The sequence below is a fragment of the Balearica regulorum genome, chromosome 1, assembly GCF_011004875.1.
Source record: "Balearica regulorum gibbericeps isolate bBalReg1 chromosome 1, bBalReg1.pri, whole genome shotgun sequence".
NCBI lineage: Eukaryota > Metazoa > Chordata > Aves > Gruiformes > Gruidae > Balearica > Balearica regulorum.
In genome coordinates this window covers 137,878,335-137,892,359 of record NC_046184.1, presented here as the reverse complement: position 1 = coordinate 137,892,359, position 14,025 = coordinate 137,878,335, and the positions used below count along the sequence as shown (strand labels likewise).

At 41.6% G+C, this 14,025-nt stretch overlaps 1 protein-coding gene across 6 annotated transcripts in view; it reads left to right on the top strand.

Annotated features, from left to right (window-relative positions):
• The window catches only part of SHROOM2 (shroom family member 2), a 132,991-nt gene extending 125,787 nt beyond the window's left edge, over positions 1–7,204 (top strand). For all 6 annotated transcript variants that reach the window (XM_075776602.1, XM_075776609.1, XM_075776617.1 and 3 more), the window contains one exon: positions 4,381–7,204. In XM_075776602.1, coding sequence (XP_075632717.1) covers positions 4,381–4,647 — 267 coding nt within the window. In that variant the 3' untranslated portion in view covers positions 4,648–7,204. The remainder of the gene's footprint in view (positions 1–4,380) is intronic.
• Positions 7,205–14,025: the final 6,821 nt, after the last annotated feature.

The following is a 14,025-nucleotide window of genomic DNA, read 5'->3' as shown; positions in this document are numbered from 1 at the left end:
CATAAGGCCATTTTCCTTAGATTTCTTAAAACTTTTCTCTTTGCCTTGCTTTTGCTTGGAATACTAAAACTACAAGTGGCTTGGTGAGCAAAAGTGGTATTTTGGGGTGCAACATACTGGAAAACAAAAAGCAAAAGTTTAAAGAGGGGAACTACTGATAAGACCATGAAAAGGAGTCAAACAAAAAATATTCTGACAATTCAAGATGGGAAAATGAGTGTCACTTTGTGCTGTAATGCAGAAAGCTTACAGCCTGCTTTATACTCAACAAGGATCTTGACAAAAATCTATGAGGTAGTTGCAAAGAAAATGTTTCTTATCTACTACAGCTTCCTCCATGTTGCATAGCAAGGAACAAGAGCAAGAAATGACAGAAGGACAATCCTTACTAAAAAAAAAAGAGGGGGAGGGGTCATGAGGGAGGCATTGCAAAAAGAATTTTGCAGTAGAAAACTTATTTTACCCAACCAGAATAGCCCTGTAGTGATGTGGAGGAATCCCAGCAGATGTGAACATTTCAGGAGCGTTCGAGGTGCTCTTACCTGTTGACTCCACCTCTGCGGGCAGCACTTTGTTTAGCTCCAGATCCCAGCAGGCCTTAGCTGGGAAGCAGATACCTAGCGATACAGATATGCACCAAAGGAGAGATGTAGATATGTGTGAAACTTAAAGGCTTAAATAAATAGAGAGGGTAGGAGGTGGGTATGTGTCAAGTGAGTTTAGCTTCTACAGTTAAATGAACGTGAAGTGGGATTTTTGGCTTGTAGCTGTGGACTAAAATGCCAGCAGTCCACCTAAGTGTTGTAACAGAATTTTTTCCACAGGCTGTGGATTCATGTTGTGTTTCTTCAGCGTGCTCCATTGTTTCACCAATAAGAACCAGTAAGTGCTGGGACTAGTTTGAAGCTGTGTTTTTGCTGTTTGGCCCTAGCTGCTGCCAAACATACTTGTTTAATGGCTGCCCAGACCCCTTTCTGACTGAGGCAAAGGGAAGGTATTTGACAGCTTATTAGAGGGCAGATCAAAGCTGCTGAAACTTAAAGAAATTTAATCCTTCTTTCGACTTCTTTTTTCTAAATGTGGTTGCAGTTGCCTAATGGGCTCAAAGACGGGAGTGTGAGCTGGGGAAAGAGCTACCAGATGATACGAGCATATAGGAAACACAGTTTGAGAGCTGTGATAAAAAATAGCTTGTTGGCTAGGTGTGGAGAAGGAAGAAGGTGAGTAGGTGGTATAGTAAGGGCAGCCAGAAATTGTCTGGGTGCTTTGCTGTCAAGTTTGGACTGACAGAAATCCAAATCCGTAACATACTCTAATGCCCATTCATCTTCTCATGCACTGACACCAAAGTCTTGCCACAATAACATCAGAAATACATCTAAAAGTGTTGGTCAGAGATGCTTCTCAGATGGATCAAGTCCCCAGGAACTTTGACTATAAATACAGTGCATGTAGGGTTACATGTGCATGTCTTTGAATTTAGACTAGTGCGTGTGGCTTTTTTGGTTGTCCTTTGGTATTTTGTAGGTCACATGACGATATTTGGTGTACTACTAATGTACCATATAAACAAAACACGGGAGATTTACTTCCATCCCTGGGGATTGTGTGCCTAGTGATCACTGATTTTTATTTTCTTTTTAAAGATGATGTTGTCTAATAAACATTACTCTGATAGTTTTGCATTTTATAGGAACCACCAACAGCTCTGCAGACTTCTAAGCAGTCTGTCAGCAGTCACATAACGGCTGCTGAATTAATATTCTGTCTATTAGATGCTCTGTTATAGGTCTCTCTTGCCACAGGGAAGAGTATTTCTACTTCTGAAAGGGGCTGCTTCTGTAATTGCTACCAGCCCCCTTCCTTCCACACGGTGAGACCAGTGTCTTCTCATTACTTTCTTTACCAATCAAAGCCAGAGTGGGTTGAGAACCATAAAGTGCTGAACCAGAAGTCCACGGATGTGATCAGGTGGCTAGACCCACAAGACCTGTTACTGCAAGGCTAGGGACAAGTGCCAGGGATAGTAGTTTAGGAACTGGATGCTGGGAAGTCAGATACATGGAGGGAGTTCCTCTTCACATGGCTGTGGTTCAGAACAGCAAACAATTCTTGAGAAAGACTCTCATTAGAAAGAGCCAAAGGTGGTTTCATTAGAGGAGCTTCAGGTGGCCTGTGTTTGGCTGGATCTTCAGAGCAATGCTAACTGCAAAAAACCCCTCTGCACTCTGCTTGGCTTTGGCTGGTTGAAAATGGTCAAATGAAACCATCTGACATCACTTACACCTTTAGGCCTGGTGAGCCATTTACCCGTTGCTCAAAGAACCTCCTCAAGAATGGTGTCTTGAGCCTGCTACAGTGTGTTCACTTTACCCTTCAAAACAGGCTTTCTGGTGTCAGTCATCTTTGACAGAGGTAAAAAAGCAAATTCAAGACATACCTCATTTTCTTTCTTCCTTTCTGCATCCCACTTCTCTTGGATATTCCCTACACCTCCGCAAGGACCGAGGTACTAAGGTGTCATGCAAAGTTCATAACAAAAGTAGCCTTTGCTTGCCTTAAACTGTCAGGTTACTCACTTTCATCTTAAAGTCGTGCCTTAAGCTTGGTAAGAAGAAACCGTAGAACTTAAACCCCAGGAATTTTTATGAAGGACTAAACATTTGATTGTTCTTGTGTCTGTGGACAGTAATAGTGAATGGCTTGACGAACAGAGCTACTTCATCCCAAGGTTAGGTGGGTAACTCTACAACTGAGCTACCAGCTGGTTGCTGTATGCCCTCTTGAGGTCAACAAATTCTGTCTAATTCTTCTGTTTCTCAGTGTGTGCACATGCTGCAAGGCTGCCCTGGGGAGCGGTCTAGCCACGCTTCAGAGGCTGGGCTTGGCTGCTAGTGCCCCTGGTGAATTCAGAAGAACAGTTCTTCCACCTCTTTGTAGCAGATAATCCTGCTTGCAACTTGCAGTGGGATTTTTTTTTTTCCCTGGCAGATGCTCAAAGGAAAATGGAACTGTGGTTTTTCTAATAAAGTGTGATTTCTGTGACTTGTCTTCCATAGCTGTCTTGAATCCTGAGTTAATCTAGGCTGTATATTTTAAGTACATTGAGAGCACAAGCCTCAAAGCCTTTCACCCTCTGAGCTTTGTGCTGTCTATAGAAAAAGAGGCAGCACAGGATACCTGTGCAACTCTGACAGATAGGTCTGTTAAAGCTTGCTGGTCTGTATCCCCCTTTGTCTCATACTTCCATCCTGAAAGTATTCTACTTTGTAGTCTAGAAAAACACTTTTCTGTAAATCCTTTCGGCTTATTACAGCATGTGTGATTTAACATAAAGTCCATATGAAAAAATGGACACATTTATTTGAACAGACTGTGGTTTATTTGAAGACATGGGTTCTCAGAGAAAATTCATCTCTGAAACAAAGCTAACGGTTATGGAGCAGTACCTCTTAGGGGCACTTCTTAATTAAGTTCAGAAGTCTGTACAGGAATTCTTGACATCAGAGTAGGCCATGCTCTGTCGCCGGACAAAGGCAATCACTTCTAGGCAGACATCTGAAATAGGTCAGATTAATAATGCTCCTGTTTCTTTCCATATACTGCTAAAGGAGTGTAGCTAAGTGATTCAGGTGTGGCTGTCTACTGTGTAGACAGATGAAGTAGGGTGAGATGTACTTCACCCTTCATGTGCTCATACATATTTGTGGATGGGATATAGCTCCTGTCCTCTTTCTTGGTGTGTTTCTCCATTGAAGCTCCCTTTTTCCTATTTTGTCTTGATGCTTTTTTCTTTTTTTTTTTTTTTTTTTTAACTTCCCTCCCATTGTCTTGCCCCAGGTCTTGCTCATATCTTAAGACCACACGACTTCATTTCTCGTGGAGAGCCCATGTGGATTGCAGGAGAAGTGCAAAATACTGCAGTGTCAGGAGCTGTTCTTATAAGAACAAATCGCTCCGTTAATTAGCTTGTTTGTGGGTTCTCTAACCACAGCTGTTTCAGTGTGGAAGTTCGGTGCTGTGTATTGAAGTTGTACTTTGTTGCTGAGTGAAGTCTTAATTTGGAGAACTTGGATGTTTCTCAAAGGCAACTGTATTTTATAGAACTATTTTTAACTATTAAATAGTAAAGTTGTCTTTGAAGTTCTTGCTGTTGAAGCCAATAGAAATTAATGATGCATCTTTCATTGATTCACTACGTTTTTTTCCTGTTAACGCGTTTTATTAGATTACACTTTAAGGAGCAATTTTATTCCACCTCTCTATTCAGGAAAGTGTTTGTCTTTGCAGATGAAACAGGCTTGAGACTTAAACACTGAAGCTGTTGTCCCAGTCTGGTGAACCCAGTAAATTTTTAACTGTCTTGTCTTTTCTCCTAAGCGGACCTTGGTAGAGAAGCAGAAGCTGCTGACTCAGCAACACGAAGATGCAAAAGAGCTGAAGGAAAACCTGGATCGTCGAGAGCGCATTGTCTTTGACATTTTGGCGAACTACTTGAGCGAGGAGAACTTAGCAGACTATGAGCACTTTGTAAAAATGAAGTCGGCCCTCATCATTGAGCAGCGAGAGCTTGAAGACAAGATCAAGCTGGGGGAAGAGCAATTGAAGTGTCTGACCGATAGCCTCCAACCTGAACGGCTCAAATAAGAGGACGGAGTTTGACCAAGGATGTGAAAAACGGGGAAAGAAGGCAAGGACGGGGAAGTTTCCAAGCATACCAATGAGTATCTTGGCTTGTCTGAGTGTCCAGTAGAGAAACAAGTGCACAAGAGTAAAATAGCTCTCACAACAGCAATAATGCTCTCTTTCATTTTTTTGGTATGATGTATTTAAATTTTTAGAACACATTTTTATTGCTGGACTCTACAGCTGTTTCTCATTGCTTAACTTACAGACGGCTCCACAGAAAAGGATAGACAGTTAACCTTTCTGCTCAGTAAGTTGAAAGTCTGTGGCAGTTGCGCATGCAAGCAACAATGGTTTTTAGAATAGGTTGTATACTTTCTTTATGTTCAGATGCTGTACAGACTGCTGGGAAACCTCACAGCAATTTATGAATACACACAAATTTAGAAGTTCTAAATTTAGTGGCTTTTTTTTTTTAAAGACACATTAAATAGGGGAAACGTGCATCTTATAGCTAATATATTCAGATTGCTGAAATGTAGTGTCACTCTGATCCTGTGGCATCAGACACTTTTTTGTAATATTGTATGTAGGATGGCACTTTCCCCTTGCAGAAAATAACAATCATCTCAGTTAAACGCTTAAACCAGCTTGCTAAACACCTAATGGCTACCTTGCTGAAGATTGTTTTAAAAAGTATTTTGCAAGACATAGTTGTACACCTTCTTACTGCAATGCAAGCGATTTTCTTTACCGAGTTGTACTTGATTTAAGAAACCGGCTGGAAGTACTGCGCTGATTTTTGTTCAAAACATTTCTCACCTAAATTATTTAGAAAGCTCATTTGCTCTTTCTTGTGCTTTTTATGCATGTTTTTATTCTTCCTCCCCCAAAACCGCTACGCTTTATGAAAATAAATGTAGGCAAAGGACACTGTTTCTGTAATTCTTCTGATTGCTCAACACCGTGATGATTTTATATAGACAGTTAAGTTATACTGCAGTTGACCTACATAATGCTGTTCATTCTTTCCTCTTTCTCAGACTACCAAATGCAATATAAACAACTTCTGCCATGTAAATACTGTGCATTACTTGGAGCAACTCTGCTTTGTAACTGTGAACATAAGTGGGTTTTGTTTGGTTGTTTTTTCCATTGCACAATGATAAATGAGAGAATGCTAATTCACCGTATCAGATCACTGGTTGTGTTCTAGTAATACTGCCATTGACTTAGATGATTTCTAGTAGCTCTAAAAAGAGGTGCAAACTCATGTTTTAGCACAGAAAAAGGTTACGCTGACTTGCTCAGATACCTACAGAGAAATTCTGTACTGTCTAAACGTCAAGTTCTATATTAAGATAAAGTTTTGCAGGCAAAGGAAAGTCTTGGATGACTTTGTGTATATGCCATTTACATTGTAGTACGGACATTTATCTCTCGGTAGACAAACAGGTTGCCCAACAAGAAGCCATTTTCGAGGTGAATGTGAATGCCAGTCTGTAGCTAAGCAGGTTGAAAATACAAGTAGTTAGGTGTTGAAAAGAGGGAGAAAAGAATTCTTCCCGCTATTCCTGCAGTGGCAGCATTCACAAAAGGTTTCCTGTCCTTCTTACCCGAATCCTCTCTTTTGCGGTGAGAGAAGCGGATTCCTTGCGAGTTGGGGAACTGAGGAGCAAAAAATCTTCTGGAACCAGTTCCTTTATGGACAGAATCAAACGTTAAAAGGACTGTTGCCCCCCTTATAGTGCACTACTTTGTATACCTGGACCAAATCTTTAATGAAATTATGTTGATGTGTATCAGCTGAGGTCAAATGGAGCTACCATTTTACAAGACCTACAGCTGACCTTAGTTGCTTCCTCCTAGTTCAGAAATGTAGTCTCTGGCATCTCACAGTTATTTGCTGCTATGTTCCTAGGACAAGTGGTCCCTTTGTCCTTAAGCTTATCCCTTAACCATAACAAACCCAAAACTAAACAATTCCCAAATAAATTATGCTTGTCTTTTAGCTTGGAGAAAAGTGTGCATTGTTTTATCTGTGGCATTTTAAAAATTTTACATATTGTGGTTACTCTGAAATGTGTATGTGAAATGTGAATAATAATATAATTACAATGTGTTTGTATACAGTACTTTGATTTAGATCTTTCTGATAAAAGGTAGCAATATTGTGAATGCTATATATATTATCCTTTTCACACAACAGTTACGTAGACACTGTTCTCTCCTTTCCTTTTTTAAAACTGTGTTGAAAATCTCTTGCCCTGGGAACCTGAAGATGATTGCCTCCCAATGTTATATGTAAATCTGTAAATAGCTATACTGTTGCTTTTTGAAAAAATCTGGTGCTAATGTTTTGCCTTTGGCATCCTGGGGATGGCTGTTTCTTCACTCTATGTGGTTCTCAATTCTAGAACTCTTTGTATAGTGAAAGATTTCCACTGTGTTTCTCCAACTGTTTGGATCTTGCAGCCCAGAGTGAAAATGTACAGTTTTCCTGCCTGACACCTAACACTTACCTACTGACAAATGGTATTGCTTGACTTTGAGAAAATAAACTGTATATTTCAATGTAGAGTTAGTTTGTGTGTGCAGTTTTAAGTGTCAAAGCCTACTGTTCTGCTGAGCCGTGCTAGCCATCTCGTGGTGCCCATCGACAGTGCCTGTAGCTTTTAGAGGCCAGGCCAGGTGTCTGATGGTCTGAAGTGGCTCACTGTCTTTTCACAGACTATTTAACATGTTGACTTCATTGATCGTTCTCGAGTGCTCAGTGTAAGCAGGTACCAGAAGGGTGTTTGTGTCTGTTCAGTAGTTTAAGTGTGTGAGCGTGAGAGGGCAGAAAGGAAGATGTGTTATAAGGTGGATAAAATAAATCAATTTCTCACGACTTAGGGAGTATATACCAAGGTAGGAGTTAAAATTTTTCTGTTTGGGCAATTACACTGTTTTGGATTCATCCCGTGTTTAGAATGATATTTCATATGGAAATACCTAAAGTCGGTGGTTCTCCAGATTTTTGTGCAAGAACAGATCACTGTGAACTCTCCATCTCTGATCTACTGCCACAGAAACTGTTTAATTTCATTTTAATGGGGGTTCTCAGATTAACTGCAGAAGCTTCTGCCTTATTGGGAAACACTGTCAAGTGTGCACAAATTTGTTGTAGAGGTCACCACAGATGTTGTTTTATGGCTTGATAAATCATTCTGGAAATTAATTGTCTCTGAAGGTTTTTATGGTAGGAACTATCTGGGAAAAGGAAGTTAGGGAAGGAAAAATACGTGGATATTTGTAGGATTTTTTTTAACATCTAACAATGCTTTTCACTCCCTTCTTCATGTACATGTACCCACCTCTTTGTGCCTGCTTTCCTGAGTACTTGGTATAATCCAGGGTGGCAGCTGTAGGGGAATAACAGTCTAGTGTTTGTGTACTGTTTGAATTGGAAAAAAACCCTGCTTTTCTTTAAACTGAAATTAGGCTCTTTATTTTCTGTTTTGGGGTATTTGAGACCCTCAGATTTCAAAGTCGTCACCATTTCACAGTGTTGTTTCCTAATCAAGCTCTACTGATTAATTCTGGTGTACGTAACTGTCTCAGGTCTTGCAGCTGAAGGAATCTGTTGGCACTCCGGTAGCTAGCAAGGCGTTATGATGGGTGCACGGTAGAATAGTAACTCCTATTTTAATGGTGTCCAGTCATCTGTTGCAGAAGTTCATAGGTTTGTCCTAATTAAGGGCTTCTCAGTTGTGGGGTTTTTTTAGAGTATAAATTGTTTTTTCTACATACTTGGGTGGAAACTGCCCACAGAGTAGATGCTATAAAAATTACTAATTACATCTTTAAATTGCTGGATTATATATTGGCAATTGTCAGCAGTGGTAAATTGGACATCACATTAACTTACCGCAGTTCCAGTCTGTAACTTAACTAATTATTAAGGATCCACAAATTGTACGATGGGTTACTCATGTGGTTTAGCAGTTCACCTCTGAAATCCTGGGTTTCGTTCTCCCTACCTACTGTTTTGATAATGTTTCTATGAATAAAGTACGTTAATTGCAATTTAACACACCTCAGGAGAAAAATCTGAGTTGCAGTAAATTCAGTGTAGTTCAAATAGCAGAAGGTAACTTCTGTCCCAGAATACAACAGCACACCTACAAGCAGAGCAGGTGTGATCTTCTCAATGCCATGCTTAGGACCTTTGTTTCAGTTGTAGCCGTGTGGGCAGATGCTTTCTGTGGCTGTTGTTTATCGTAGCCTAAGAGTTTTATTTCAGTCAAAGCAGTTGAGCCTTTCCTGAGAACAAGGCTAGTAAAATTATTTTTTTCTTTTTTCCTTTTTCTTTTTTTGCTTTTTCTTTTTTTTGCTTTTTCTCCCCCCCCCCGGTTAAAAATCCTCACAACGGCTCCGTTTTTAGATGCTTTGTTATCTCTGTCTTGGAGGCAGTCTCCTAAATTTGGCAGGGGGCGATGGCCTTGTGACTACGCTGCGCCATCCGCTACTGCCAAGCACGTCAGCATTAGCGGAGTCCGTCGCTACAAATGTAATTCTCACTGCCTCTAATTCTTCTGGATGCAACAAACTGCTGACGGGCGAGGTCAGCAAGGAACTCCCTGCCTGTCATTGCCTGCTGCTGTTGAAAGCCTTGCCTGTTGCTGGCTGCTGCCACGGTGGGATGGATACCCAGAGGGTGTGGAGTACGAATGCGGTGGTTTCTGGCATCTCTTCTGGGATGAGGCAGGGTGAGGAAGTCTGTGCATCTCCTGCTCGCTCGGTGTGAGTTGTTAACCTAAAACACAGTAGTACCACTGGAGAACAACCAGATTCCCGCCCACTTTTATTGAAATACTTTTATTGCTATTTGTGATGGCCTGTCTTAACACAGGAGAGATTTTAATTAAAGCAAATAGATTTGTGACAGTAGAGCTGAAGATGCACAAGGTGTTGAAAGATACAGAAGAACGATCATACACAAATCTCCAGCAAAACAGTATCTAAATGAAGCCTGCGTGCTACAAGTCACAGGCGAGACTACTCAAGAATTCTAGGTCTGTGTTCATGTATTTTAATGGAGTTAGTGAAAGAAAGGCTTTTCTTAAGCATATACTGAGTTGCAACGGTGTTAACTAGACTTCATTCTTTCCAAGCAACTTTGGTGAGAGGAGCCAGTGCTAGCTCTGAACAAGCTGTGGCCTGACACGCATTACCAAGAGCTGTTAGCTTGCTGCTCTTCCTTGTGGTAGCACTATTTGCTGGCCTCCTGGTGGAAAGCATATTCTGTAAACTGAGTAATGGAGGTATAGCTATCAGAGTTTTACCAAAATTTTATTTTGGTAGAGCTGTAAAGTCCAAAAGCCTGAGAAGAATTAACAAAATTCTCCTGATGAAGATTGTTTCAAGCGTTTAGTTTCAACATGTTTCACTTCCCAGCTGTCTGCTCTTCATAACATGTTTGTTACTGATAAATTAGGCTTGTGTCTTTTCTAACAGCCTGAGAGAAATATCAATACAATGAGCAATTGCAAACTAAATAGTAAGCAATGGAAGATTAGATTTTTTTTCTTTTGGTATCTAAATAGAAAAGCATGAGTCTTGTGAGTACCGTTCATAGCCACTCCCAAGGTACCACAGCTTCAGCAGCTTTCACATGCAGGTCTGGTTTCCCCAGAGATAAAAAGGGAAATCATGCTGTGATGATTGAAGTGGCCAATGCTGACCTGAAAGGGGTGGAGTTATTTTGATTAATCATGGGCTGATACAGATCTCAAGGAAGAGAAAACTCGGAAAACCTGGAAGGATCAGTGCCCTGAAGGAAGAAAAACTAAACAAGCAGTAAAGTGCATCAGGGCTGTGAATTTCCTGCTTTTTCTCAATACATGATACAGCAAAACCATACTGTCTCCACATGCTAGGGCAGGCATTTTTCATTACTGTAGTGTAAAAAAACCTTAAAGCATCTTTAACATTTAAACTTACAGGGAGCAACTCGGAATTTCAGATTCTCAGGTCTCACCATGTCAGGAGGAGACCATCGTGCTGTTAGGTGTGCCCCGTAACGCCCCCTTCTTGGCTCGGGGCAAGACCAGCACAGGTCTCGGGCACTAACCAGCACTCGGCATTGAGGAAGAAGTCATCCTTCCGCTCTGGTCGCCCTCAATTTTCTGAACAGCCCTGCTAGCTGGGTGTGCTGAGCCGCTTAAGTCACCCGGGCTGTGAGAAGAGCGTGTCTTCCATCTTGTAGAGCACACCGCACGCTTACCGAGTGACTGACCTGGCTTGTGCTCTGGGGTTTTGCTTCCGTAATTGCCACCTCTTAAGAACTTGCTTTACTACCAGGCTCTTGATTGAGGGCAGAGCAAGACCCAATTCTTGCTTAGGCTGGATCGTCATGCGCTGCCAGGAACGTGTGATTTAGAAAGCCAGAAGCAAAGCAGGCCTAAATACTCAGCCCAGGCACTCGGGTTTCAATAGGGAGCAGGGGATCTTGGGTTTCTGTTCCTAGGCCTGCTTACGTAGTTCATGGTAGGCAATCAGTGAATTAAACCCCAGAAATAGTCTAGGGAGAAGGGTGTCCAGAATCTCTCCCGCTGCCCTACCTGTCCTGCAGATGTAGGATGTAACATCTGGCTCTAAATCCAAGCTTAAAGCGCTGGCTAGCTGCGGCGTGCAGGTAAGCGCCAAAGGCTGTTGAGGATACAGCTACAGACACGCCTTTCTCCTGGCTTTTTCTCATCTGAGGTGCCTGGGTGCAGACACTGATATTAATATCAGTATCAAAGTCCAGTTCTTCCTCTTCAGTGCGTATGGGGTGCCAGGTCTGGATTGCTATTTTGGTACATAGCTGGTGGCCTAAATTAGGAGCCTAATTGGCCTTAATTCCCCTTATAGGCAAGCTGAGATAAGGTTACTGAACCGAACTTTGTTCAACCCAGATACCTCTCTCTTCCCCAGCTCCTTCTCTTTCTCCAGGCAGACAAAGCTAATTTAGGCATTGAAATCAAAAGTGGGATTAATCCGTGCCCTAGGTGCCTACCTCAGCATTAAATTCTAACAGCCTGGGTGTTGTGGTACATGGCATTAATTGCACGTCCGTTTGTCAAATGCCTGCGCATACTGAATCCTTTTGATTTGAATACAGAAGATGTCTCTGGCGTTTGATCTAGGGATTCTTACAAAACTCTATTCAGTCACTCTGTTCTCCAAATCCTCTGTGTGTTTGTATACATTTATAGTTCAAGATGTAAACAAAATAGCTTTTTCTTCTATTTTTCCTGCAATGGGGAAGGAAAAAAAAGAACTAGGTGAGTAAACTCTGCTGTCACACTGGTTTTGCAAAGGTGGAGTTGAGACCAGCGTTTTTATGTGATGGGCAGTTCCACCACACAAATAAGAGAGATGATTACAAAAGAGACACAGTGGCAATGGTCACCACTTTCCACATATATGGCAAACAATGAAGAAGAAAGTTGTATAGAGCGAGATTGGTTGTCTGGGTGTGTTCAAACAAATTGCTATTTCATATGGTGACATGCAAAGCAATTCATCAAGGAGCAAACGATGGAGATCACATGGACAGGGTGATGGCATATAGACCAGAAAACAATGATTTTCAAAACCTGTGTGGGGTCACAGTGAATGAGCAGCTCATACGAACTCCGTGCTCTAGGAAAAAAGGCTGAAATGATGCCTTGGAAGAGAAGGGGAATGGGGGAAAGGAGTATTGCTGTGCAATATTACTGAAAACTCGTTCAACTTTCTAAAATATTGTGTCTAATTCTACTGTCCATATCCAATGCAAAGGTGTTCATAAACTGGAAAACATGAGAAAAGACTCATCTAAATTATTAGAGTGAATCAAACCTGAGATTTAAAGATGGCCGTGTATGTGCTAGCCAGCATCACATACGAAACAAGACTCTTAGCAAAACCATATCAAGAACCGGTGAGCGCAAGGCAGACACATGAAAACAAAAATAAGGTGCAAATGTTCAAGGGTGTCAGGAGCACAGAACTGCTGTCATGAGTGGTGGGGAAAGTGTGCAGTGCGAAGGTCGGGTGTTAAGTCCCTGGAAGTCAGGAAACTCGGAATGAAAATTTTATGGTCACCATAAATCCACCTTTCGTGTTTGAAGTTCTTACATTACATGGTCACATACCAAGGTGTGACTACTTTTGTAAATATTTATATTGCCAACGGTTTTATAACCGGGGTCTTAAAAGAGCAGAGGTAACTATAAGACGTGGTTTTTGTAGACTGACAGGTCAGGAAAATAGGTGGGAGTTTGCAAGCCCTCAGCTTGAGTGCTCCAGGTGGCACGTCTCTGTCAGATGAACTTTCTTCTTCCATTACAGACCCTCTCCACACATGCACCTACAGGAACTGCCACAAACTCTTCTCCTTACACTACTTCAGCTAGTTGCTAAGTTTGCTTTTGGTTTTCCTCATGTTTTCTGAGAGAATGCATTGCATATGGGCAAGTCTCCTACCTGCCAGTGCTCCCGTACTGACAAACTTAGCTGTCTGTAAAAACGTTTCCCTGGGCCAACATAAAGCTGATCTCACGTCATCAGCTCTTTCCAGTGGGTGGCCCCCCCTTTTTTGAAACTGTCCCCCCGTGTATGCTGGAGCACACATCGATGGAGGATCCACAGCCTTTCATCTCCTTTGCCTTGTAATTTGTCAGATGGCATGGCAGTGCTTTGAGGGAAAGCAGGGGCAGTTTGCCTCCTCTTTCGCTCAGCGCCCAGGTAAATGCCAGACTAGCGCAGGGCTAAAAAGTAGAGCTGCCTTACCTTTGAGGCAAAGCTGCTGCATTAAAATGCTTTTGAAAAGCAGCCGCCCTTCACTTATTTAAGGAATTTGCTCTGTCTGGAGCTCCTTACAGAACTGCATCCTTCTGCTCCCCACCAGCACCCTGCTTGTGGTGATAAGGTAGTTCATAAAAAAAAAAAAGATCTATTTTCCTTTCTGCAGAATTCTATTTTATTTGTGTTCTATCTTGCCAGAACATTTATATCTATTTCCTACTGCATCAGTCTTAATAGGGTATTGATCAGTTGAAAGATGAGTCATTGTTCAGCTATGATGATAACAAGGAAGGGGAGTAAAGGCACAGAAAACCTTTTAGGGTGTCAGCAAAGTTGTTCTCGCAGCTGAGGTCATAGCCATGATGAGCTAATGAGCAACCAGTGATTCACATGTTTCTCCTAAACTACTACTTTAATAGTGCCGTGTGATTTGTGCAGGAAGTTGCTTTGTAAAGCTTTAAAACCCCCATGATGTGTTACTTGCCAAAGGTTTCTATTGATCTCTTACTTTCATTCCCTTTAGTGGAAATTTATAGGAATTTGATTTTCTTGTGACTTCTAACGCTGATAAGAACGAGCTGC